We start from the raw sequence: 27,001 nt of genomic DNA, 5'->3' as shown, positions 1-27,001 counted from the left end.
TTCAGTGCATAGTCTTTAAACTATGAACCTAGTAAATTTCACAGATGGATACTTGTTAGTCAATGGCTAATTTATCTGCCAGCTTTATTTGCAAGCCGATTAGAGACAAGATGAAGTGCTTGTTTACTCTTTCCTATATAAATGTGTTTATGTAAAACTATTTTTTTAACTTAATTCAGGAATAAAACCTACATACATTCTAGCTCTCTAAAGTCTCACCACCATAGTTTTCTTAAGGCAAGACAGAGAAATGCTGAGTACCAGAGAGTGCAACTTCTGATTTATCTTAGACACTTAGGATGAGAAGAATTACCCTCAGAAGGTGCCTTTTGCTCACCATTGGGTATAAAGAAAAACTGGATTTACTAAGTTAGTCAACTAACTTTGGATACCCAAGTTACAGCAAACAAATCTCACCATAGGCCATAACTGATGGAAGAAAAATTGTATTTAGTTCCCATCAGATGATGCAAAATTTTTACTTCCCCTTAGAACTTCGATGTTTTAAAATGGAAAACATATGATGAATTTTTGAATTGCTGACAAGTATTTTTGCTAAAGTTACAACTATAAATGCCATAATAAAATTGTTCCTTTCTTAAGCAATTAAGTCTTATTATCTTACAATAAAACAGGAAAGAAGAGAATTACTGGATATAGTATCACATTACCAAAGAAACAGCTAAGAAACTGTCTTACAGAGTACCAAAAACAGGGAAAGGAAAATGCAAAAACAGAATGTGCATGATGTTCTATATTTAGCTTTGTGGGTAGCTCTGAAACTTCCTTTGAGCTGTCTTCTTTGATAATGACTGGTAAGACTAAATTCTGAGGAAACAGTAGGGTGTTCTCAGCAATATGTTTATATGAGGACTCAAACCAGTCAGTATTCAAAGGCAATCTGTGAATTTATTATAGTTCTATACATAAACATATTCTTTTCACTTTTGTTAGTTGAGACTAGATCAAAACATACCATTTTGAATCAACTATTTTCAATATGCCTCCAATTTTATTTTTAACCTGAATGCTTGCTAATAGCCTTGCACTGGCAGACCTGCCTTGAAGATTGTCCCATTGTTAACATCTTATTTAACTGTAAAACAGAAATCCATTTGTCTCAAAAAATTATTTCAAAGTGAAATATTTTCATTCCTCTCTGTATGTCAGCAGTTTTCCAGCTGCATGCTATCACTGCATCTGCAGTGAATCATACAGAATCATCATTTTAAGGACAGAAGGAATGCTGGACATGCAAGGTGTATTCAGATACTATATTCCAACTATAGTAACAGTGTTTTCTTCAATAATATTAACTATCACACAGGAGCAGTCACATTAGCTTCCCAGTGGCATAACACCTTTCAGGCTTTTTTGCAGTGATTTTTTAAGGTTATAAGGAGGAAAAAGTAGGGGGAAAAAGAATGCCATTTCACTGCTGATCCTATCATCACATGCAAAATATAACCATACCACGCCCTTCACATTCAGCTGCATATCAAGCCAAAGCAAAAGTGAAAATTCCAATTAAAAAATTGTCACTGAAACATCTATACTATTAGTCAGTAACACTCTTTCAAGGAATTTCAATGGTGTTGCCATTGCTAGTTGGAACACATGAAAATTTATTCTACAGAGCTTTTACTTTTTAATGAGGCACTACCAGTTTACACCACTTTGCATTGGCACAAACCGATTGAATAGATCTTTGCTTCTTACCATCAACACAGGCTGGCCTTGCTCTTGTTGTACCGGCAATCTGTCCTTTTTTACATGCACAGCGAGCTGTTTGTCGGGCTATAGTCCTTCGGGGCTGACTGCTATCTCTGTCCAAAGTAACAATCTCACATGTACCTGCAGCCAGTTGACCTGGAAAAAGAACCAGCAACAGGTACCAGAGTCACTGAATGCACTACAGGCAATCTATTACAGCCGAACAGAGTCACGGCCCTATGTCACAGCAGACACTCCACAACAAATGGGCAGCCAGCTGATGGATGTAATAAAATCAAGATGACATACAATTTTTCTTTGTGGTGGACATATGAAAACCCTGCAAACTGGTTCTGTCAGAAAATGATTATTGTTCTATAAAAGCTAGAGAGCTGAGGTCACGCAGGTTACTTTTACTTATGCCGGATAAGTAAAGGAACAATCTGCTTTTACAGCAATGAAATTTAAATGGTGTACTCTTTACATACTTTCAGAAAAGAAATGATAAAGTACATGGAAAACAAAAAACTTGCCCACATATCCAAGAATATGATGAAGTCTTAACTGCTTTCTGTGTTGTTTTTGAAAGAAAAAAATCTTTCAAAGTATGCCAATGTTTGACCAGCTTTTCAGTAATTTGGCTAATGCTTCAACTAAACTAAACGGTAATTCATTCTCTACCTGACTCATATTTGAAGCAGTTGGTCTGTTTTCTTTCACTAAATTTACTATGTAACCATCCTGCAAATGACAGTACAATGACACTGCCCTGTTAGCTCAATAACGTTGTTTCCTTTTTACTGCCTTCAATATAAATAGTTTTTCCAGAATACCAAGGAAATGCACACCACCTAATTCTGAATTTGAACCATGCTATGAAAGGTAAATCAAAAAGTTGCAAAATATTGTTTTAGAAAGAATATTCATCTGAGGCAAGCATTATACATTTTAAATGATGCACTTCCTTTGGTACAGCCAGTAGTAGGCTACTTGTATACCAAAATACTACCTTCTACAAGCAAGAAAGATACATAATTGAATTTCAATGCACAGTAAGACTGAAAAACAAACCCAGCTATCACTTTATATTACATATAATTTCTGGATTTTATCACACAGTAGTAAATATAAAATCTATTGGATTTTGTCTTTGTAGGCAATCAATTATAACCCTTCAAATGAATATGTGCAAAAATATAGCTGCAAATGACAAGCTTACTGTATTTTGTTTTCATAAAAAAACTAAGATTGGAACAAATGCAACATTATATTTATAAAAAAGTTATGCAGTTTAAATAACATTCACAGAAAGTATTTTTATGCTGTTGAAATACTGAAAAACAAGACAAAAAGAAGAAATTTTATATCTATAATAACATTAAGCTTAAAAAAACCCCTCAAAACAAAAAACCTGAAACATATATGAATGACATTTAATTTTAATCTAAAATTATAATACGTATACTGCATTTTTCCATTCAGTATACAAATCTACTCAGTATATTCTTCTCAGAACCAGCTTACGATGCTTCCTATTGCGTGAATAATGTTTTGAAACTGTTGGAATAGGAAAATATTGTAGGCTGTCAACAGCATTGTGACTGGTTCACTGCTAAGCCACCTAAATTGTATGGTGCTGCGCCTCCTACAACGCAGCGAGTTACAACATGGTAAAACTGACGATGTCAAAGAAGAATATGGAACATGGCATTCTACAAATTCATGCAAATACATGACATATATGTAAGTAATATACAGTAGACATTTATAAATACAGATACGATATTCACGATAGTGAATTCTATCACTGTAGTGTTCAATGGCTGCTGGCAACTAGACTTAAAAGCTACGGTCAATCCTGGGTTTCTACCCTTTTCCACCCACTCTGTTAATAAAAGCATCTTAGGATAAACATACTGATGAGAGGATTTTTACTCTATTATATATGGGTTTATTCTTCATTTCCTCCAAAATCAACAAAGGTTTAGCAAGAAAGATAGTGGCACATGATTTTCCAGACAGGGACAAGGAAAATCCGGCTACATTGAAACATTAAACTGGAAAAAAAGCATTATTTTTCTCCCTCATAGCTAATATATTTCATTCTGGGTTGCAGGAGATGTATTGCTCCCAAGGAACACAGCTGTCTTAGTAGATCATGTAAAAAAGACTTAATCAGAGGTGTATTTAGATCTTGATCTCTTAGGCATTTGAACATGATGATTACAGTCCTGCATTGAGAACAGAAATTGAATGGAAACCAAAGAAAAAGTGGAAGCATAAATAAGGTATGTGTAAGTGTTCCTGAGAGTAGGGGTTGCCATATTCTCCATTATCTGTAAGTATTTATACTATCGTTATTTTCATTAAAAGACACAGTAAATCAAATAATCTAGGTGGATCATTATATAAAACCCCATTTCAGTGGAAATGAAACAGTTTTACAGCACAGTGAAGGTGAATAAGGACTATACTCTGAGAAGAAAGAACAATAAAGCTTTATGCCAAGATAATTTGTGAAAAAAAAAAAAAAGCTTTCCAGGGTATGCGAGTACTGACTATAGGTAAGAACACCTATGGATAATCTTGTCTGCTTTTGAACCTGTCTAGTTTTTGTTCTGCATAGGTTCATTTTGAGCCAACTTAGTTATTTGTTTTTTTATGATTGTTTTCAGCTGTTTATTTTCTTTAGGCAAGATAATTGCTTCCAGGCATAGTGACCTCATTTTTTTTATGAACTTCAAAAACTGGGATACCTAAATGAGAGCAATTGCTATACAAAGGTAATGTCACACTGCCTTTCAAGGAATTTTGTGCAGCTATTAAAAATAAGAGAAAATTGGAAAGATTCTTTAAACGTTTAATAGAATTTTATTTTTTTTTAAAGATCATTTTTCTGTTGCCATTCTTGCTTCTATAGCAGAAGAAAATTAAAAGTTATTGTAGAGCTGCAGCAGCTATTCTCACATATATGACATAAGTACCCCCTGGTCATTGTGTCACAGGGTACCAAGATTGCAAGTATATTGAGAACTGCAACATAGTGTACATCAACGGTTATTTGGCTTCAGATGGCTGTAAAGTATGAAAAGTATTAGTTAAGCTTAGTATGAAAGTATTACATGAAAAGTATTAGTTAGTATTAGTTAAGTTTATGAAGGCCCATCTCCAGGGCGTCATCCTGTTGTAAAGCATGTCCTCTCTGTCTCTCATTAAATAGAGGGTGAGTCTACAGGAGTACCTTACTTAGATGACATGTATGCTACTTTTGCTTTTTAACAATTTAATATGGAAATGCAACTTACAAAATGATGGAACAAAAGGAATATACCTCTTCTAAGTACGGAATTTCAAGAACTAGAATACCTTTCATTTTCAGGAAAGCTGACATAGTGACATCTTTCAAAGATATTAATGAAAAAAAAGCCATTCATCTATGAGTCTCTGAACACTCTCCATTTCACTTCTAAGCACAGAGAAGAAATCTCAAGGCAGCAACAAATGCAGTTTTACTGGAGCTTTACCAGTTGAGAGATTAAGAGCCACAGTCTATGGAACAGTCATGAAGACTCTGTTATAGTACTTGCAGTACACAAAGTAATTCACCACCTTCTAATCTGAATCAAATAACCTTGGGAAAAAAAAAGGTAAATATCATCAGAGAACTCATTCAATGTAGCCTTGTCTGAAAATCTTTCTTCCAAAAAAAAAATATCATTTTTTATTATTTTATAGACCAAGCACAAAGATTATTTCAGAGTTACCATCATCGAGTTTTCCAGGTAAATGAGTATTTCTTTATTATTGTTATTGTTTCAATATTTATTTTTTATATATAAATATTTTATATTTTATAAATCTTTATTTTATAAATTCATTTTAGTAATTAAGACCTCATTGGAAGCTTTTTGATTTTGTGTTGCCACTGTCTGATTACTAAACAGAGAAAAGGTTCAGGTTCTTTAATGTTCTCCTAAAATGTTGTATCTCACTCTTAAAATGCCAATTGATATGTCCTCTCTCTCTTTCCTGTCACAAGCATACGTGCTTCTATATGGAACTCTTTCAGGAAAAAAGGCAAACTACAGGATTCTGAATTAAAAATGTAAGTCAAACTAAACCAAAACCAAAATAACCCATAACTGTTACAACTCCAAATACAACAGGATTCGGCTTTTGGCCTCTAGTTTGCACTCATGGACTTGTTTACAGTAATTGCTGTACTTAGCACTTATTTTGCTATTTTCTGAATGAAGTCCTATCATGATCAGTTCTGAAATTGTTCTCTGTGAGACTTTCATGGAAGTCTGTAAGAATCAGTGAGTTTACATACACTTATTTAGCAATAAAATTATTTATTTTTGCAGTTATAAACTTATTTAGCACAGAAAATATCTTAAGGTAAAACTATTGTATTTTTAAAAATTTTTTAGTACTTATATTCTTGAAAGAAAAGAGTTTGTTATTGAAAAGTTTAAAAGTAAACGGCATTTTTTATGTGTATTACTAAAAGCCCTCTGTCAACTATTTGCCATTGCTGAAAGAACAAAGCTTTGGAAAAATCTGTGCTGTCTGTCGTAGGCAAAATCCTCAAATAGTAAATATTTTCATATTACATGGAGGGTACCTCAGATAATATTTTAATTTTCTGTGGAGGAAAATATTTCTGTACTCTAATAGAAAATAAAATCTGCCTAATCCACATTGATTACAGCAAGCAAGTGATAGCTATTATGAATTTTTAATTTATGCATACTGAAAAGCTGAAGACTTTTCTTCAAATTCATTTAAAGAAATAAAATCAGGTGATGAACTCATGGTATACACGAGTACAATGGAAATAAAACTTGATCTAAAAATATGAGTCTTTCCAGGGTTTTAGATTTCACGCTCATCCAGAATATCTACTTCTGAATTGTACATGCAGGCTTGCATTATACTTTCAGTGAACAATTTTTCCATGCATCACCAATTTGATGCCTAGCAACACAAGCTCTTTTAGTTCAAAATGCATCAAGTTAGATGTTATTAAAAATCTTGGCTAGATCCAGATACTCTTTTGTCAGTGCACACAATGCAGGAGTTGTTTGAAAATCAGATCATAGGAATACATTCAGTAGTTTTCTATTACAATATTGAAGTCATTCTGACAAACAGAGCCATGCCAACTCCTGAGCAGAGCTGAATATCAACAATTTCTACTCAAATAAGGGGGAATTTAAGTACTTAGCGTCACTCAGGATTTGCAGTTTGACATTAACCTGAATAACAAATATTTTAATATATTTCAATTAAAAAAATAAAAATCATATATTTAAGTGGAATTTGAAATTTTTTGTTATATATACTCCCTCAAAGAAAATGTCCTGAAAGAAGATCTCTTACACTGAACATCATCCAATTTCAGACAGTTCTATTACCTTTTCCTTTTCAATTTTAGTTCAGAACAAGAGAGATTATGGCAAGGAATTGGTTTGTCCCAAAGAACCACACTCACTTTTAAGCTACAATAGTAAAATTTGTGGAAATCTAACTAAAATAAAATAAGAAAGAGCAACTCTAACAAAGCTTTTGGAAAAACATATTTAATCTAAAGTAACAGATCAGAATTGCTCAGGTTCTGTAACTCAGCGTGGGAAAAAACTGTTCAAATGAATCAGCACAATTTCAGAATAACTATCAAATAAGAACATTGTTTCAATCTTAATTTATGTGACACAAGGGCATTTCAATTTTTCAATAGAATCTACTATTTTATTATATTATTATTTCAATAGAATCTATTAAATATGCTATTTCCCTTTTCTGTTGCTAAAGTCACTGACATTGAAAACATGTGTTTCGTATATAATTTTGGACCTTGTATCTTTCTATTGAAACAAACACGGCTGTTTAAGAAACAGATGACACAAAGCAGTTCTTCATGCGAGTACAGTTAGACAACCCATTTAAAAGAGTCTTTACCAATTTTTCTTGAGGCTATGATTATGCTGTCAGTAGAAGAAGACGGAACAATGCCATTGTCTGAAACAAAAAGTAACTAATTTGGATAATCCTGATTTACTTATGTAACCCATAGATGCTGAGTAAACTAAAAAGCAGCAGACCAAATTTTTCAAAACTTTCCATAGATTCACTTCATTACAGGTTCAGAGCCATATTTTGCTGGAACCAACCTTTCCACGTGACCTCTGCAGCTTCCCAATCTTAAAAGGAGTGATTCTGGATTTTAGTGGTATAAAAGAAAACAATTTGTCTCAAAAGATGGGGTTTTAGTGCTCATTTTGTGAAGCAAAACTCACTGTAGAACCCAGTTAAGTAGAACTTATGAATAATAAGAGAAAAATATGATGAATGTCTTCTACTTTTAAGAGTCAGTTTAAGTATTTTCAGAGTTCCACTGCAACGAAACAGTACATTATGTCCCCATAGTAATTACTAATCTTATTGCAATTTTCAGGCTACCACTTAGCACATAAACAGCACAGACATTAGGAGGACTGGAAAATAGCTTTCAGCCCTTCTACTCTAAAATAAGCCATAAATTTTAATTAAGATAGATCCTACTCTTCTAAATAGTTGCACAGGAAAGAAAATAGTCTGTGGAGATTCAAGATATATTCAAGACTCATTTTGAGATTTCTTTTTTTCCCAAATTAGACTAATGTCCTTATTTATTGCACCTGATACTGCTATTGTACATAATTGCTTAATATTTTGTTGTATCATTATGAATCATTTCCCCTATATCTTATTATTAAAAGCATAACAGAAAAAAATAAATTTAAAACCAAAGTTCAGTAAAAGCATTTCTGAAGGCAATTCTCAAACAGAATTGGTACAAAGGGGAATTCCAGACCAGCAAAGGCTTGAAAAATCGTGTCAAGGTTGTATAAATAAATGTGGAAGCAAGGCATTTATATATATGAATCTACTTGTAAATAAATTTTCCTGTTTGGTACAGTGTTTTAAAGGGTAATTCATACTGATCTCACGGTTTTAGGACACAGCAATGTCATTTCCCAAAATCTTATACAGTCTCAGTTAAAAACCAACACATTTGCTATGTTGTGTTTTAGAAAAAAAAAAAAAAAAAAAAGAAGAAGGAAAAAGAAAACCATGGCTGAAGTACAATATTGAGCGAGAAATTTACGTCAGGGTCATGAGGGCTACAATAGGCCTTCCTGTCCCTGCCTGGTTCACTCTGCCCGTGGCCCAGGACCCAATTCCAGCCCCTCAGGGCCACCAGCCTCCAGCCCAGTGATGTGGCAGCGGGGCCAGTCCCAGCTCCCCGCAGCCCTGCCCTGTCTGGCCATGGGCTGCCCCAGTTTCCCCTGGCTGCCAGGCCTTCCCTGTCAGATCTCCTGGGGACGATCTTGCTGATTCCGGCACGGAGGCTGGAAACTCATCAAGCTGCAGCATCAGGACAGCCAGTGACCCTTGCACCCCTCATTTCGGTGACAGAGATCACAGCTTCCATCTTTGAGGTATGTCTGTATTCACACGAAAAATGACCAGAGGAATCCAACTGATGTTGATTTCACTAATATTACAGAAATATCCCCCCCTAGCCTAGTAATTTCTGGATTTTTGTATAGAGTTATTGAGTTTCTATGTCTCTTTTTGGATAGTGACTTAAAAGCAGACCTTACAAATTCAGGAAACCATAAAACGGATGCTATGAAAAATAAGGTGAAATGACAAGGCTTTTGAGTTCTTTCTCTTTAAGTAAGTCCTGCCACTGTGAAGTCAGTGTGAACCACAAATCTCAGCTACACAGAGCTCCTCCAAGGAGAATCTGCAGCTCCAAGGGCCTCCTGTTCACTCTTTTTCATGCAGGTTTAGTTAATTGCTTCTAGAGGCCTCCATTGGTTACGAGAAGGAAATAACTGCATGAATTGAGGATTAAACAAAGCTATGCTTATTTGCATAATTTTGAAAGTGGCTGTCACTCTATGACTTTCCTAAAAATATTTAAAACTGTTAAAAAAAGGAAAAGAAAGAAGAAAAACACTCTTCCATGTCTTTACCAGCCTCTACATGTAAAATAAACCTAGTCTCTTTATAAAACAAACAGAATAGCCACAGGGGGAAAAATGTTATTGGAGGAATGCTGATGTTTCTCTTGAGAAAGACAAGAATAAAAAGCACAGGTTTGTCTAAAAAGCTACTGACATTTGTTGGAGCCAGAAGCTGTATGTCGGGAAGGAACAAGTCTGTTGTGTTAGCAAAATATGTCACTGCAGGGAGCATGAAATCAGTTTGAAGGAACATGCAGATAAAACCATGTATCAAAAGTACATATAATGTAGCAGCACAGGTAAACCTTACTTTTAACTTCTCGGGTTTTCCTTTTTAAAATCAAACTACTCCTTATTCTAGAATGACTTGAAAACTATTTACATAGGTAACACAGACTTTAAAAAGTCATCACGCAAGTGCCCTTCCTACTGGCACCAAGATCTGCACTGCAAAATCCTGGGTTCAACAGCAGATTGGGGATAAAATTTGGTCCAGTAGTGGTCACATGGGAAAGGAGAATCAATATGCTGAAATGTTGTTTTGTTACATCTTGCCAATATGTCTTCATTCTTAAACTGCAGGAATAATAACCCAAATTTCCAAGTACCATTCACCAGGAAGGAAGTTATATCCTATGCAACAAGAACTGTGTCATTACTCTGTGCTTGCGACAGGTTTGAAAACCTGAGGGCCAAAGTACACAGCTGAAAACAACTGCTACCAAATAATATCCAGCCTTGTTAACATGCCATATGCTAAGTCATACCTATAAATGAATGAAAAATTCAAATGATGGAAATTTCCTGTCATTTCTGTAGGACAAACATGATCACACTAAATCATCCACTTTACTCTTAACAGATCTAAATAATTTCTTCCAAATAAGCCTGTTTATTTTGACTACTGCCTGTAACTATTCTTCCGGGTTTTTTTTTGCAAAAGTCTATGACACAAAATTCCATTTTCTTTCTAATGATGGTACTGTGATGCAGTGGATTTTTTGGTTATCTAGATGGTAGGTTTACCCTGAAATCACTAGATAACAGAGAAAGTGTTCTAGTAGTTTGTGTCATTCTTTCGCTGTTTTTTTCATGGAAGGAGTCCATAAACATTCTCCACACGAAATATAGTCTCTCAAGACTTTGTACTCTGTGGTACTGCACTTACAGAGAACATATAGGTACAACAGCTCACACATAGCCACAGGGAAATATAAATATAGTAACACTGCAAAAGTAAACACTGAAAAATGGAGGCACTGAAGTAGCACAGTACTGATATCCAAAAGGAAACAAATTTCAACAATTTTGAATGTCTTATTACGCCTGAGAAGAAACAATCCCACTGAATAATATATGACATTAATTAGAAGTATTATGGACAAACACAAATTAGGGTTTGATGCTGAGAATCTTGAGCAGACAAAGGATCCTCAGGCCCAAAGCTTCAGCAGGCAGAATTTGCACCTCTTGAAGTGCCTCTCTCTGCAGTGACTGTAAAGGAAGTTTATGGTGCATAGGTTCAGTTAATCCGGGTGCTAGCAGGAATTTTCAAATCAAGCACATCATAAGGATCAGAACGGAATAGCATGTATCTGCTGTGTTTGCTGTTTCTTCTTGCTTAGCTCTCAGAGTTTCAGTACTGAGCACACAAGAACAGTGTAATGTTCCTTAGTGGGACCTGCCTCTCCGTGTTTACTGCATGGAGCAATGACGTCCCTCGTTTAGGTGCTATGCTGAGCACGAGGATAGATTTAGCACACAAGCCTCACTATTGCAGGTACGTCACCTGGGTTTTAGATAATCGCATTGCCTTATAAGTTAAAAAATAAAGTTGTAGTATACTAAAGAAATACATCCTTTTTGTCAGGCTAATACCGAAGTTAAACACCAACTACAGGAAGTGAACTTCACAGACTCCTTAACTGATGAATTCGAGTGACGGCTTTCATTTTAAAGGCTTGTCTGGGAACAGTGCTTTACGCAAGTCTGACAGAGAAGCATGAGTATGCTGGCTATTATTCTCTGCTGTTCTCCAGACTTTGAGGAGTGATTTTCCATCTGGGCCAGCTTCACTGCTGCATTTTCCATTTAAATCTGTTTTGCTCAAAATGACTTATGAAACAGGTGCATGCGGAAACTAAAAGTTTTCATGGATGAAATCCATGACTTCTATATCCTCATTTCTGGTCCTCCAAAAAGATAACAATTTATGGAGTAAGATTCTCTTCCGCACAACTCAGAGGAGGGTGACAGCAAAAGAAGTTTTAAGTTGCTTACATATATCCAAGGCTGCCCAAAGACAGTGCAGTGAACAAGGACTACAGTCATCCCACCCACTTTTACAAATCAGTAAAGGGCTCAAGATTAGAGACACACACAATACCTCTTCCTGAGTCCCATTTATCAGGAACAATGTCTTCCATTTACACAACTAAGTGTTCAATCATTGCATACTCACAACATCCAGTATTTCATCTTCACACCATATAGAGGGGCTTACACTCAAAGTAGATATATGTCATGTATGTTCACACCAGATGTAGAATTAATCTCAAGACACTGAAAAGTTGAAAACATTTTAAGTGTACAAATCCATTCTCTCCTAGACTTAGTGCAGTAAAACAGACAGAAACCAAACTATTGACAGCAGCAAAACTTCAAGGTATGTGTTCATACCATAGAAGGCAACGTTAAAAAGTCTTTACTCTGATGACCTTTTAAAAAACTTTAAATTAACCTTTTTTATTATTATTATTCCCTCTATAAGAAGGTACATCTTTTTATGTACTGCTTATCAGTTTTACTAGCTAATAAAAAGTTAAATTATGCTATCAATTTTGCAATGAATGTCTAATAAATAATACTTCCTCAGATCAAGGTCCTTAATAAAAAGGAACAAAAATTAAGCCTGTCACTGTTTTCACTCAGCATTTTGATGAACTAAGTTTACTATCACTCATGGTGTACCACCCTGAAATACACTTCCTAAGACACAGAATAGACTGTAGTTAACAGTGTTCTAAATACAACATATACGTACTTAGATAAACACACACACGTATGTGCATGCACATATACTTCACAGAAGGATGTGTTGTACTATATGACCTTGAAGATGATTTGGAATGTATTGCTTCTCATATTGGTCATAAGATATAAGCAATTTGCCAAGATTCTTAACAGTATCTATTATACTAATATAATTGAGTGAATCAGTAAGTCTGCTCTTTATGATACCGTAGTCAATAGATGCAATATTTTTACTTTAGAATATATAACTTTTAGTCCAACTCAGAGAAAAACTTTAAAGTAGAAATCACCTGTGTAAGGAGAATTCCCTCTGATTTCTAAGGGAATGCCATACGCAAAAAAGTCAGGTCCAAGTCTGGCACTGGCTATGCTTTGCATTGTTTGTTCTCATCTACTTGCTAGAATTTTAACACCACAGTATTGACTGTAGTAAGTATTTCAGTGTTCTGACTGTGTCTGGTGAATGACACTAAATTATCCTCTCAAATTTGGGATTAAGTGTACAGTAAATCATCATAAACTATATTCCATTTTTCATCAGCTAAGTCTCTAAGAAGAAAAACTAAGAGGATGTGAGATTTGATGAACTCCATGGGTCACACTGAAGCAGCACTGACCAGAAGTTCTCTGGTGCAGACGACAAGGTGAAAACTGTTAAGTTAAAGAGCACCGAGTATAACTAAGTCCTGTTCGTCACCCAGAGGAAATGCTGAAGAAGAACCATTAACATGGATAAGCATTAACATTTTCTGCCTTCCTTTTGGTGAATACACTTAAGTTGTTTAGGTCAGTGTTATTGATACTGTGTTTCTGTGGTAATGGTATACACGCAGGATAAAGTATAAAATTCATGGACAGGAGAATGATCCCACAGCGACGAGTAAGAAAGCAGCAAAGAGAGATTTATTGAATGAATGTTTGCACTCACCAGATACAATAAAACTTGAATGACATCAAGAAATTCATGTACATATATGAGATATACACGGTCATGTTGACCACTTATGGCCTGTCCTTCTTATTATAATTTTCCCAATGGCAATATAACAGCTTCAATGAAAACTGAGGATAAGCTGATAGGAATCGGAACAGAAAAGCTGGCAATAAATATTTCATTAAAAAAGGGTTTCTGAAAGGCCATATAACCTTTTGTCTAAATGCTTCAAATCCAAAATGTATTAGGTTCAAACAAAATAAAGTTATTTTAATTAGGTATAGGTAATCTGAATTTATACAGCAATCGTATAGGGAGAGTCATTATGACACTAAGACAAATCCAATCATTCAGACCAAAGATTGGGTAGGGTATCTCTAGAGAAAATAGGCCAACACAAGTGTGTATTACCTAAGGGGCAACTAAGGCTAGCGAACTGAATGATTAATCACAGCTGTAACTACACATCACATTATTCGTGTGTATATGTCAATGCACGCACATGTGTATTTTGGCCTCATGCTGGGGAGGATAACAGCAGAGGGAGACAGTCATTTTGCAATAAGGAAGAGAATACCACTTAACCTCATTACAAGAGAAATGTAAGACTGGTTATATCCAGAAAGCAGTGATTGTGTTACTATCATTAAGAGGAAGGAATATATTAAACAATAATTACATGGTTTTAGTTTAAAACAGGACTGACAATCAAAAGACTAGGATTCAGTTTCTGATGTTGCCATATATCTTCTGTACTGGTTAACCATTTTGCTTTTGTTAACAGGAGGATACAGCACTATTTTCAGTGAAACTACACCACCATCAAACTCACAGTAGCCCAGAGATGAAGCTATGAGAACTGTAGCATTAATCAAAACTCAGTCTTCTAATTTGCTGAAATCTAATGAATTAAAGAATGACAATCCTTCAGTAGTGTTAAGTGAAAACAGTTGTACATCGTCTGTACAACATGAATCTTTGCATAATGACTGATCTGCTCCCAATAAAATCAATGGAAGTTTTACCACTAACTTCATAGACAGAAAATTCAAGAGAATAATGAGAAAGTCTCCACACTTCCAGGACCAGCCCTTTGGCAAATTTGTGTTGCATCTTAAATAACTGTGATTCTGACCAAGGACATTTGTCAAATGATTCGTATCCACGTAAAAGCTCTATTTTAAGAACCATTCACTTTGTGTGACTTTGAATGTCCCACAAGTCACGGCAGCAGCACTGAACAAAGGTGCTCTGGTATCAGGAAGCAGAGATAGATGCAAAGCCAAATGCACACTCCTTCAGCATCGTACTTGGCTATTCACTGTATGATAACTCAATTGTCTCTGTACCTTTTTTGGACTAGATGACCACCAGGCACCCCTTCCAACAGAAATCATTCGATGATCAAATGATTCAAAAAATGTACACTGGTGTACACTGTGTGTATACACTAGTACACACTGTATCTGCACTCTCATATACATAGCTGCTTGCTTATGGCTGTTGGTGCTTTAGTCTTTAAAATATGTGAATCTTGTTCACCACTTCTATTCTAGCAAGTTCAAATAGAAGTTTCTCTTTTCTACTGCTTCTCGATTTCATATATTAATATCAATTTACCATAACAGAACTGCTCTGTTGATATGAGATAAGCTTATTCCAATGCCGTTCCATTTAATACCTGAATTCTAATATCTTCAATCAAACAAAGCTGATCACTGTTGGAAAAGCAAATTCAGTTAAAGATCCAAAGATCCATTTACTCTTAATAAGAGTAAAGTGCATACATAAACTATTTCTGACGATGCAAAACTCCTTAAGAAAATATAAAACTATATGCATTATAAAAATATTCTATAGTATAGCGTATAATATACATGTGTATACTTTAAAATTGTTAGGGTATATTCCATACTCAAAAACTTCTGACATGATGGAATATTGCTTGACAACATAACTGAAATCTGCAGTAGTATCCAACCAGAAGACACAACAAGTAAAATTATTGCTTAAATAGCAAATATACACATATATGGGCACTTCTGTGTGTGTGTATATATATATATATGCATATATATGTCTGTGTATGTATATGTTTTATGGATGGATTATAGATAACATCGACTAGGAAAGAAGAGTAAAATATGGATGAAATATATAGATTGTGAAAGGCTCTTTTAATGTACACATATAGCATCAAGTTGACATGCATGCATGGTTCACATAAACCTTACGCACAAAAACGTGTATATTACTACTAACATTTTCCTATTTAGATCAGCAATACTATTTCCCATGCAATGTGCCCAGTTGTAAATGGCTACACAAATGCAAAGCATTGAGGAACCAGGCCTTTGAACTGCAAGGAAGGGGAAATTTGGCTCCATTCTCAACAATGAATATTTAATGGTTCCCTGTTCCACTTACATCTGACAATCCTTCCTACCAATCATCCTTTTCACCAACCCTAGCAGTAAAGACAAGAATAAAAGATCATAATTGGACTGGTTGCTTAACCCTTCACACAAACCTCTGCACAGTCAGGCAAATGTTATAAAGTTAGAACACTTTTTCTCCTCCTTTTAAATATGATTACATAACTGATATGTTGCATCCTTTCCTACGCAGTGAGAGTTTCATGGCAATTACTGAGATTGTATATACGATCTTATACACATGAAATGCATGTCCATACACTGAAACATACACAAATGCATATTATATCCTGTCGTATCCTAGGATAAGAAATGCCTTGAGTGTTTTTGCCTTCCTCTTATTAGAAAAATTCATTGATAGTAGTTACTGTGTGATCAGTACACGACTGGAAACAAACAAACAAACAATCAAACAAAATAACAGTAAAAAAGAGAAACCCCTCAAGGCATCTAGGCAACCGATCCTTTCCACATTGTTACAGCTCTCTTGAGTGAAGAGACTTCCTTGGAGTTGGTGAAAAATTAGCATCTTTGCTAAAGTCCCTTGGTGACAAAGGACACGGATTTTGATATTTCAGCCCTAAACACAAAGAAATAGAACGAGTACAACTTAAAAGAAAATAAATATATTTAATAATCTGATGAGTTTTTACTTTCCATTTTTCCACTGATGGAGCTGTATCCAGTGACAGTGTAAACATTTTACTTTGCACAATATAAGAACCACAATAGAATAGTGTAATTAGTGCTGGAAAGACATTCTCAAGGAAGTACTTTGATTTCAAAAGACTGTTGGAGTGATTGTCACCCCTGCTGTGCTTGGATTCTCTCTTGATGTGCATAAAGTGTGAATGCAGAACGCATTATTATGAAACTCACTCGTCCTTGCATTTGTGTGCTCATTGCTTTTGCCATCTTGTGGTGACCAAAAATAGAAACCTACAGAGAAGCATATAATTCACACTAGAAAAATGTTGCTGCATTTTTTAATGAATTCTTCAGTGCACATGCTGAAGATCTACAACTCAAATCATGCTCTGCATTTTGTCATTTATTTAACAAATGTGCATTAATTTTCCTTTCAAGATTGAGCTTACTGAAAAATACAAACTGCAGTTTAAACACTTAAAATAAACACAAACATGGAATGATTTAATACTACATAAATATCTTTCAAAAGATTTTATCAAAACACACTTAGAGATTTTTTTTTAAAGGAAGTAAAGTGCTTCCATTCTCTCAGCACGTATAAAGGCAAAACCTTTATAAAAATTGCCATGTAACCCAACTACAGAACAGTTTAATGTGTGATAGAAGAAATTGGATTTGGACTTCATAAACCAGTCAATAATTATTTATGGAACAGAATTGTTTGCAGGCTTTAGTTTGTGGTTTCTTCTTTAAATTATCAAGGAAAGAAATGAATATAAAGTATCTACCCTTCCTAACTTTAAGTTTTAAAATAAGTAGCACATTTTTGAGTTAGTGGTCCCAAGAGAGAGAAGATGAGGTCTTCTGTTGAAAGAGTTTGCCAGTTATTTCAAGCTTTAGCTGAGTACAAGCAATAATCACTACTGCCTGAAATATATCGGAATGAAAGTACATGGGACCATTCATGACACTTCATCAGCATGCAGGAGGCAAACAGAGTGACTGCAGTGATTGAATACAGGCTCAGACTACTGGCTTTAATCTCCATCTCATTCATTCAGCCTTTACTTTTGGCACAGCTGTATGATAAACACTCTGACATTCTTTCTTGCCCACCCTCCTTTGGAATCCCATGATTGCTGTGTGCATGTTTGTTACGTATTTAAGGTGGGGTAGAGAGTCAGTCTTCCTCCGCTCCAAAAAAAAAAGAAAAAAACTTACATATGGGTAATCTGCAGGTTTACTACTGTTACTATCAAAGCACCATTATTTTACTGAAGAACAACTAAGTCATGTTCACTTTGCCTCTGCAGACATCTTAAAACAAACCAAGGTAAATTTATAATTAATACTAATTTTTTCTACTACCTTCTGTTCAAAATCGCATACCTACAGTGGAGGTATATGTTTATAATAAATAAACTATAACTGGCTTAAAATGGTATTTCACAGAATTTTAACATTATTGCTGATGTTAACAAAATTCTGATGTTAAAGAAATTACAGTTCATTACTCAGTATTGGGCTTTTTGTTTGTTTTGATTTGTTTTGATTTGTTTTTAAAAATTTTGGTCATATATGACTCACCTTCTCACCAAGAAGAGTTCATATGCAGTTCCATATCACCTGTTCCCTGAATTTGCCTTGGCTTTACACCCAGCAGGTACTAATGGTCCTGAATATCTTAGGACCTAATGGGTAGTTTAAACATAGCATGGTTAAAGGAGTTACATATATAAAGCCAGTAAGCAGTAGCAACCTCTGCAACTGGGTTGCAATGGCTTTGTTGATGAGACACGTCCAAAAAAAACCAACAAACAACAAACACTTCTATTTTATGTTACTCCTTTCTCATATTAAAATACATAGTAGTTTTGGGGAAATCTGCCTGGTCTGCTTCAAGAAGTCAGGCTGAATTCTCCTGCTCAGTATGTCAAACTCCCTGAAATCATAAGCCTGTGACACAAAACTATCACAGCTTTTCACTTGCTTTTTGTATTGAAATTGATGCTGTTTGATCACTATCACGGTTGTAATTTAATAAAAAAGGTAATCTTAAGCCAAACAAAATTCTATAAAGAGCCTATTTAACACTCTCTGCTCTGACTAAGGTGGGAAAGTATTTGCAGTTTAGCTGACTGAAGGCATGTGGCGATCCCTTAATGTTCACAGATAAGTGGGACAGAGCCCTGTGGAGGGCTGGTGCTAGAGTGCCTGTTACTGATGTGAAGATGCCATTTCTCTTACACTAAGTTTTAGTCACGGCCAAAAAGTTACTGAACGGCCAACATAACAAAAATAAAGAGAGAGAGAGGAGAAAAAAAACCCCACACCCTCTTCATCCAACATTCAACACCATTTCTTTCAACTAAGTAAGGAGCAATTGATAGGCTGCATTGAAATCCTGAGACAGCAAACAGATCACTGAGTGAAGGAGATAGAAAAGATGAACTTTGCAGGTTCCCAGGGAGACGTAGAAATATCCTTGGGATAGCTAAAATAAATCTTTTAAGGAAAAAATTCTCGGTCAACTACAGTGGCACCTAAAGAAAGGGATCTAAGATCTGTCTCCAGAAAACAAAGCAAATTCTGCATTTTCTACTCTCTCCTTATATCCATAAGGATATACTTTACTTGCAATAAAGTCTATCAGATTTCTAAAGCATATGAAACATCCTGTGATTCAAATGTTACCAAAGACAGCAACAGAGAAGTGGAAAACTAAGTATTTGAAAAGACCCTCTTGAGCTTTTCTGTACTTAAGTAGCAGCAAACAATCCAGCACCTTCCACTCCAAAGTACTCTCATCATATTATGCATTCTTAAGGAACTAGTTTCATTACCTGTTTACTTCTATCCCCAAAAAAACTCCAACCTTGAATCTGAAAAAAATCAGCCCATCAATTGTGAGAGATGAAAATCTTCTAAGCAGCAACAACAAAGGAATGCAACACACATAGTAAGACAGACTAATCTTATGACCCGTATGTCCTTATGGAAAAGGAAGCTAGGATGACTCCATCTCCACTGTAGCACAAATACTTTGAATTGTCAGCTACAGACTGATAGCACTATATTTATTCAACACTTTCCTACTGTGACAGTTCTATCTTTCCTCAAAACAACCATTCACTAGTAGTAATTGGTCAGTAATACTGAATGATGTGACTATATCAGCTTACATTATGATTTTTTTATTCTTTATTTAAAAACAGAGAATGTCACCACCACAAAAACACCACACGTTTCAGAGCCCACTCCAAAATGTTCATATTGGCTGCTTAATTCAAATAATTTCTCCTTAATTAAAAACAACAGGTTTCCTTGCCAAGAAGTTAAATGTACTACCAAAAAAACACCTCCACCCAAAAAAGTCACAATCTGATTTATTTATGACGGATATGAAAAAAACATTCTGTTCATGAGACATCTATCTCTTAAAGAAACTGTTCTATCAACTGTTTATATTTTTAATGTAGAAGTAATTTAGGATGTATTTTAACTGATGGGCTAACAGACTAACAGACCATAGAAAAGGAAAACTGACAAGTGATTGCAGGTAACATACCAGCTTACTGGAAATATAAATGATGAATATCACAGGAGACATCATCAGTGCATTGTGACCTGCTTAGAAAAAGAAAAATTCTTATTTTTTGATTCCAGCAAAGTAGGATATTCCTTTTAACACCATCAGGCAAAGCAGCTTGCTCTCTTTCTTTTTTTCATCTTACTTCCTTTTCTTATTAAATGTAGGGCAAGAGCAACCTTGCTTCCCAATGTCAGGATTTATGAATTCCCATTCACGGTGGCCAAAGATTTGCAAGACAACCATCCTGACCTTGGTTAAAAAGAAAATAGCTCTGAACAAGTTTAATGAGGATTTGAAGAAATGGCCCTGGAGGTGTAGTTTGAATGAAAATGTAATAGTGTCTACATTTTGCCTCGTACCTTATGAGGAGGCATGAAACAAATTCTATTCGGCATTTTGCATTTCCTACTTTCAATCCCCACACTAGTTGCTTACATACAACAAAGGAGCTCATAACAATTGCCTGAATGAGTCATTATTCCTTTCATTTGCAGTATTTCATTCCATTTTTTTTTCTGTTAACTCCAGAAATAATATATTAAGACAACAGAACAGTAAGTCAGTATCACTATGGGTAAACTTAAAATTTACGTTATCAGACTTTAGAGGCACTTGATGATTGTTGATAACTGAAATGTCTCTTTTGATTTTAGCTGGAAAGTTTTTTTTATTGCTCTATTAATAAATTGAACAAATTCTGGTGTGTTTTTTATTAATATTTTAGGGAGATTGTGTTTTTGTTTTAAAACACACATCCCTGTTCCATTGAAATTTAGATACCTACTCTGCCTTTAAAATAAACTAACTCAGCAACAAAAAGTAGCTAGTTTATTTTAGTACTTTTTCTCCCTTTAAATACACTTCAGACGGTCTTATTTGTCATGTCCTCTTTTTGCATGTTATGGGCCATAAATGCCATCAGTCTGAATTTCAACTGATATTGCACAAACATGGCAATGTTAATGACAGGAGAGATATTTAGATCCCTGGATTAACTTGTGCACCTAACTGCTATGCAAAAAGCTAAGTAAGTAATTGTGTAAGATTCAGCACAACAAAGCCACATGCTTATCAGAGAAGAATCAAATCAGATGACATATAATGAGATTTGGTGAATAAGATTTCAGAGCCCAGAATGCTCCGCAGTACTGCTCAGGAAGACAGCAGGATTTTTCCACTGATTTCAGTAAGAACTGTGTAAAACCCTGTCTGATACTATTTTCTGCTTATATAAACTAGTTCAAATTCATTGTCAGAGACACAAACAGTTAAATGTCATTTTTAACATGTCCTTCTACTGTACTAATGTACATGCTCCCACAATCAGAGTTTGAAAAATCACCAGGATGGTGCAAGTTGAATGTAATCTTGTTCTGCAGCTGCTTGGAGTGCTCCTCTTCAGTGTCTGACCAGAAGAGGATGAGTGAAAATAAAAGTAATATTTCCACCTCCATGAAATAAAACTGGAAAATAAAAATCTGTATCAGAAGAATGCTAACCTATATTCTGTAGGTATGAGTTTAAAAACTACGTGCTAGGAGAAAAACTTTTAAGCAGAAGTCAGTGCCAACTTTAGCTGGAATAACCTGTGTTCTTTAGACTTCACAGCTTGTCTCTTGAAAGTTCTCTGGCAACATGTGCTTTTTCACATTTGTCAGCTAAATCAGAGATCCAAATGCAAAATATAACATTAAGGAACAGTGAGTGCATTTGCGACACTCCTTGGAGAAATCAGGTACACATAAGGCAATGACTATATTACACAGAAGTAAAAGCACTCTCTAATGTAACTTTGCTAAACTAATTTAATTAAAGAAGATCAGTATTGCCTCCTAACATCAGTGCATACTACAGATATTCTGCTTTTCAGAAAGCTTAGCTATCCCTAGGTATCAATGAAACACGATACATGAAAACTTGGCATAGTATTTCAAACCACATACTATTACCCTAATTATTCACAACGCTGTACAAGTACAGACACAGAAGTATGGAAACTGTCTACTCAAATTGTATGTTGCCCTGATTACGAAAAGAAAAGCAAGCAACTTATCTACATTTCAACTTTGGCACATCGAAACAGTTCTATTGAAGAACTTAAACCACTCCTTTACAGGCTCTTTGGACTAATTTCTCATTGCACTCTACAAAATTCTCTGCAAACAATCAGTACAGCTGCAAGGAGACAAACAGTAAATCTTACTGTAGTGTGACTGCACATACCTGCTGCAGATTTTGGACCAGCAACAGTCTGCAGATGAAATTTGAGAATCGTTGGCTTATGTGGCCTGCCACAAAAAGTTTATTTAGAATATAGCTCAGGTTTTGTGGAATTTGACATAATGCTAGGCAATCTCTTTGCCAATGAAATAATAATCCAGTACATCATATTGCTGAGTTATTAAATCCGGTGTTCAGAGTTTCAGAAATTAGCTGATGTTGAAGAAAATTTCTGAGGCAAAAGACTGATGATGCGGCAACATTTATATATGCCTTATACAGAAAAAAATATGCAAAATACATGGTATGATGCCTTAAGCAATCACTTTCCCATCATACTGAGATAGCCTCTATGATCATGATTAGTTTTGCACTTGCTCAATGCTGCTAAGGATCACTGAATCTTAGGGAGCAAAACGACTTTTTAGAAAAAACTGTGCTGTGGAGTGATAGCCTTTGTAACAGTGAGTATCATCAGTGAACAGTACTTTCATCAGCAAAAACTACTGACTATGGCAAATAGTTAAGACAGAAACAACAAGAACTAAAACGGAGTAAAATTTTACAAAATGCTCGAAGGGCACTCTAGTTGCAAATCCAGCTACGTGCTTGCCATTCAAACCACAAAGTGCTGGTATGGACCTCACCGAGTACCTTTCTCCAAATCTCTTCAAAAGTCAAATACACAGTACTAATTTAATAAATACTTCGCTGTTTTATGAGACATAATGTATAGAAAATTCTACAACAGTCACTTTTTTTTTTCCTTCCCCTCAACAGCAATATAGTAACGTCTACACATTAGCCATGCTTACAGATAAGCTTGCATTTCAAACCTAGACTAAACGGTTTAATCCCATCGCTATTATCCTTTAAAGCCTTTTCTAGAACAAAGCTTTAAATCACAGGCTTCAGAAAGAATCTTGATCTTTTCTTTATTACAGTACGACAAAATCAATTATTATTATTATGAGCAGAAAACCACATTTTTCATTAAAGCATTTACTGAATATACATTATATATGCCCTAAACACATAAATTAAGAAGATTCTCAACAATAAGAAGATCTTTTAGCAGCAGGTGCACCACAAACCCTAGTCTTCTCTTCTGGACAATAACTTAGACAAGAATAGTTTGAAAACTTTATATTTCTCCATGTTGCTTAAAGATTTGCAGCAGATTTTGAAGAGTACTACAGGAAATTGTGACAGATTCCATCTGATCTAAGTCAGTGTCACTCCATTAAAAAAAAAAAAAAAATTACAAACCCAAAAATCTGATCTTTTGAGGGAAATCTTTAAATCATCTGAAAATATATGTATGTGCTTCAGTATTAATCCTACCTTTGTAAATATATCATTTATATCTTCTTCAACTTCTTTAAGTACTTGTCACATTTACATGTCAATCATTTTTGACTAGCAAAAATAGTACTTTAAAAATTCTGTCGAACTAAAAATAAAAATTTCTTTCCAACAGCATTGAATGTTTTTTTTGTTTTATAATAATTCTGTTTAAAAAATACATAACTAGAATCATAGAATCATAGAATGGTTAGGGTTGGAAGGGACCTCAAAGATCATCTAGTTCTAACCCCCCTGCTTTGAATAGAACATAAATATCACTTTTGGCAATTTTTTTCCCACTTGCTATTTACTTCCTGTGATAAATCTAGCATACAGCTTCTGAAGGCCTCTAGTGCATTTATTTTTGAGCCCCTATACTCTAATTTGTCTCGAACAAATTTCCTTTTCTTATTTTTCTATCACATAAGTGCATTCCCTAGGATGATTATGCTCAGATTCAATTTGTAGGGTTTTTGTCCCTCTCATTCATTCATCTTGAACATTTTCAAATGATGGAATTATATCTTCTTAAACATGTATCATTTCATTACATTTTAAATATTACTTTGGGCTTCAACTACTATTACGTATAGTCTAGGCAAGCAAAAAAAAAGAAAGGAAATATTTTGTCTATGAATTTACAATTCATTAATTAATCACAGGTTTGAGTAGTAAGACAATCTGCCCATCAACAGTTACATACATAGGATTGTACAGCAAGTAACTGAGGCAACACTCAGGGAAAGATGAGAACAATATCAACTAGAAAAATAAAAAAATAGATATTCATTTATATATGTGTCTGAATTTTAAAAGCTTTCCTTTAAGAGCTTTGAAATTTAAGGCTATTGCTGAACATGAGCTTATTTCAGTAGGAAACATGCCTTCAGGCCAGTAAGTGCTCGGAGGTCTCCCATTTGAATCTGTCCCTGTCTTACTCAAGCTAAAAATAAAAGAGTGGGAAAAAAAAAAAAAAGCCTTAATTCCAAGAATGTTATGAATCTCAGACTCCTCTCCCAGTTCCCAGATGCATCAGGTAAAACAAAAGTATTCACTTTCATAACTCAAATAAGATCTACTCTACATTATATTTTATACAATTCTGTATGGTACTCATACAAGAGAAACTGCTATGGTGAAACACAGACTTTTCTTCCTCAAACTGAAGATTAAATTACTGTACCCACACATAATTGTTTACAAAACAAACAGATTATGTTTGTAGATATTAATGTTATATGTATACCCATAATATCATGTTATTTTATTTTAAGAAAAGATTCAAATATATTGTTTTCTCTTTAATAAAAAAATTAATACATACTCTATATGTTATGGAAGCAATTAAAGGGATTTATGAGGAAGAGAACAATCTTGCCCTTATCTCTTGCCTTTAAATAGTCTATTTTGAAACAAATAAATTATTTAGGACACAACATTAAACTGTGAACCAAAGCATAATTAATCTGGATCCTGATTTTTCTCAGCTGTAGGAAGAAACAGGAATTGTTTGAACACATATTCTGAACTGTGTCAGAGCCTACATGGCCTACAGAGAAACTCCAAGAGTGCATCTTTGAGATATCAAAGTATCTTATAACAACTGCATTATGGAGCTCTACTGACAACCGTGATTAGCTGGAGCATATGCTGACCTCTTTCAGTTAATATCACTCCATTTTGCTAGTACACATGAGATGAGACAAACTAAACAGCCCAGAGGATTTCTTCTAACTTTAGAAGAATATGTACATTCCTTTTCTTTCTCATTTATAATCCTGCAGCAAAGTAAAAGAAAGGTTATTCACTCTTTAATTCCTGCTTCAAAATATTTCGTCTGTATGTGTATTCACGGTGCAGGGTCTGTATGTCCATATTGCTTCAGAAGTACACATGGCAAAGGAGTACCAGTCCCCCACCTCTCCATGGTACTGGTAAAGAATCAGAACTGCACCCAGGTCTTAGGTTTAAAATGTCCAAGGGAAAGGAGGAAAATTTGTGAGTTTACAATCAGATAAATCACCTGAGGAAGAACTGCTACAGACAAGTGATTTTTCTTTCTCTCATAATGTTCTATTACACAGTGGTGGCTCTAAGCAGTAGTCCCCACAAAACATTGCACATTTGAAGAAAAGTCTCAGGATCTAAAGTTGAATCTGGACTGAAAAAAAACATTTCCAGCAAAAGCAGCATCATCTCAGCAGGTCTGTAAAGTTTGGTAGATTTCAGAATGAAGCTCTAGGTGGCAGCTAGATGTGCAGCCGCCATATGTTAGTGATGGAGGCATTCTGAAGAAAATAAGACAGCTATGTTAATTTAAGGTGGCTCCAGTTCAGCAGACAAACTGCTTCCCACATGGTTAGCTATCCAGTAAGACAATCTGTTGAAACAGCTGATTTCTAGATAACTTTGTTGTCATATGGACAAACAAGGATTCTTCCTGAAAGGCCTCATCCTGGCAATGTAAAAAGAGACAGCTTGCCTGGGAAAAGTGTAAGAAGAACGAGCACATATACTGGGGCAAAGACAGGCAGCCTTGGCTTAAATAAAATCCAGTGTCTCAGTTAGAAAATAAAGGGTGTTTTCTGAGGATAACATATCACAGAAAAATGTGGGGGAGGAGGATGTAAATATGTATATACACCATATTCATATATAAAGAATCAGCCACAAGTATCCAGATTTCTCCTCCTTTCTTGGTTGCAAAGGAATATTCTTAAGGAAAGACAACAGGGCTAAAGTTGACTGAAGGCTCAAAGGTCTGGCTCACCATTAATCTAATAAATCGATTAAGGTATGGACTATGTTAACATACTGGAAGAAATACCATCAGTTTTGGACTGCAGATTCACAAGTATGTTTTGCAGGACCTTTGAAGCTAGTCTGGCTCTGTCATTTCCTTTTGATGTTCCAGCCAAAAACACTGACTTCAGTATTCACCTTCTTCTTCTTCATCTTTCGTTTATGTTCCTGTTTACCATTACTTAACTGTCATTACAAGGTAAACTCCTGATAATTTTTTGAGTGATGCAGCATTCCTCAAATCTGTTAGTGG

General features: G+C 35.0%; 1 protein-coding gene across 1 annotated transcript in view; it reads right to left on the bottom strand.

Moving 5' to 3' along the window:
- Positions 1-27,001, bottom strand: part of TAFA5 (TAFA chemokine like family member 5) — a 390,119-nt gene that overhangs the window by 123,610 nt on the left and 239,508 nt on the right. Inside the window, exon 3 of the mRNA XM_086609873.1 lies at positions 1,720-1,869. Within this exon, the coding sequence (XP_086465999.1) occupies positions 1,720-1,869 (150 nt within the window). The remainder of the gene's footprint in view (positions 1-1,719; positions 1,870-27,001) is intronic.

This window comes from Tauraco erythrolophus, chromosome 4 (assembly GCF_009769465.1).
Source record: "Tauraco erythrolophus isolate bTauEry1 chromosome 4, bTauEry1.pri, whole genome shotgun sequence".
In the NCBI taxonomy this organism is placed as follows: Eukaryota; Metazoa; Chordata; class Aves; order Musophagiformes; family Musophagidae; genus Tauraco; species Tauraco erythrolophus.
The sequence above is the reverse complement of the archived record's forward strand: the minus strand, read 5'-3'. Positions and strand labels throughout refer to the sequence as shown.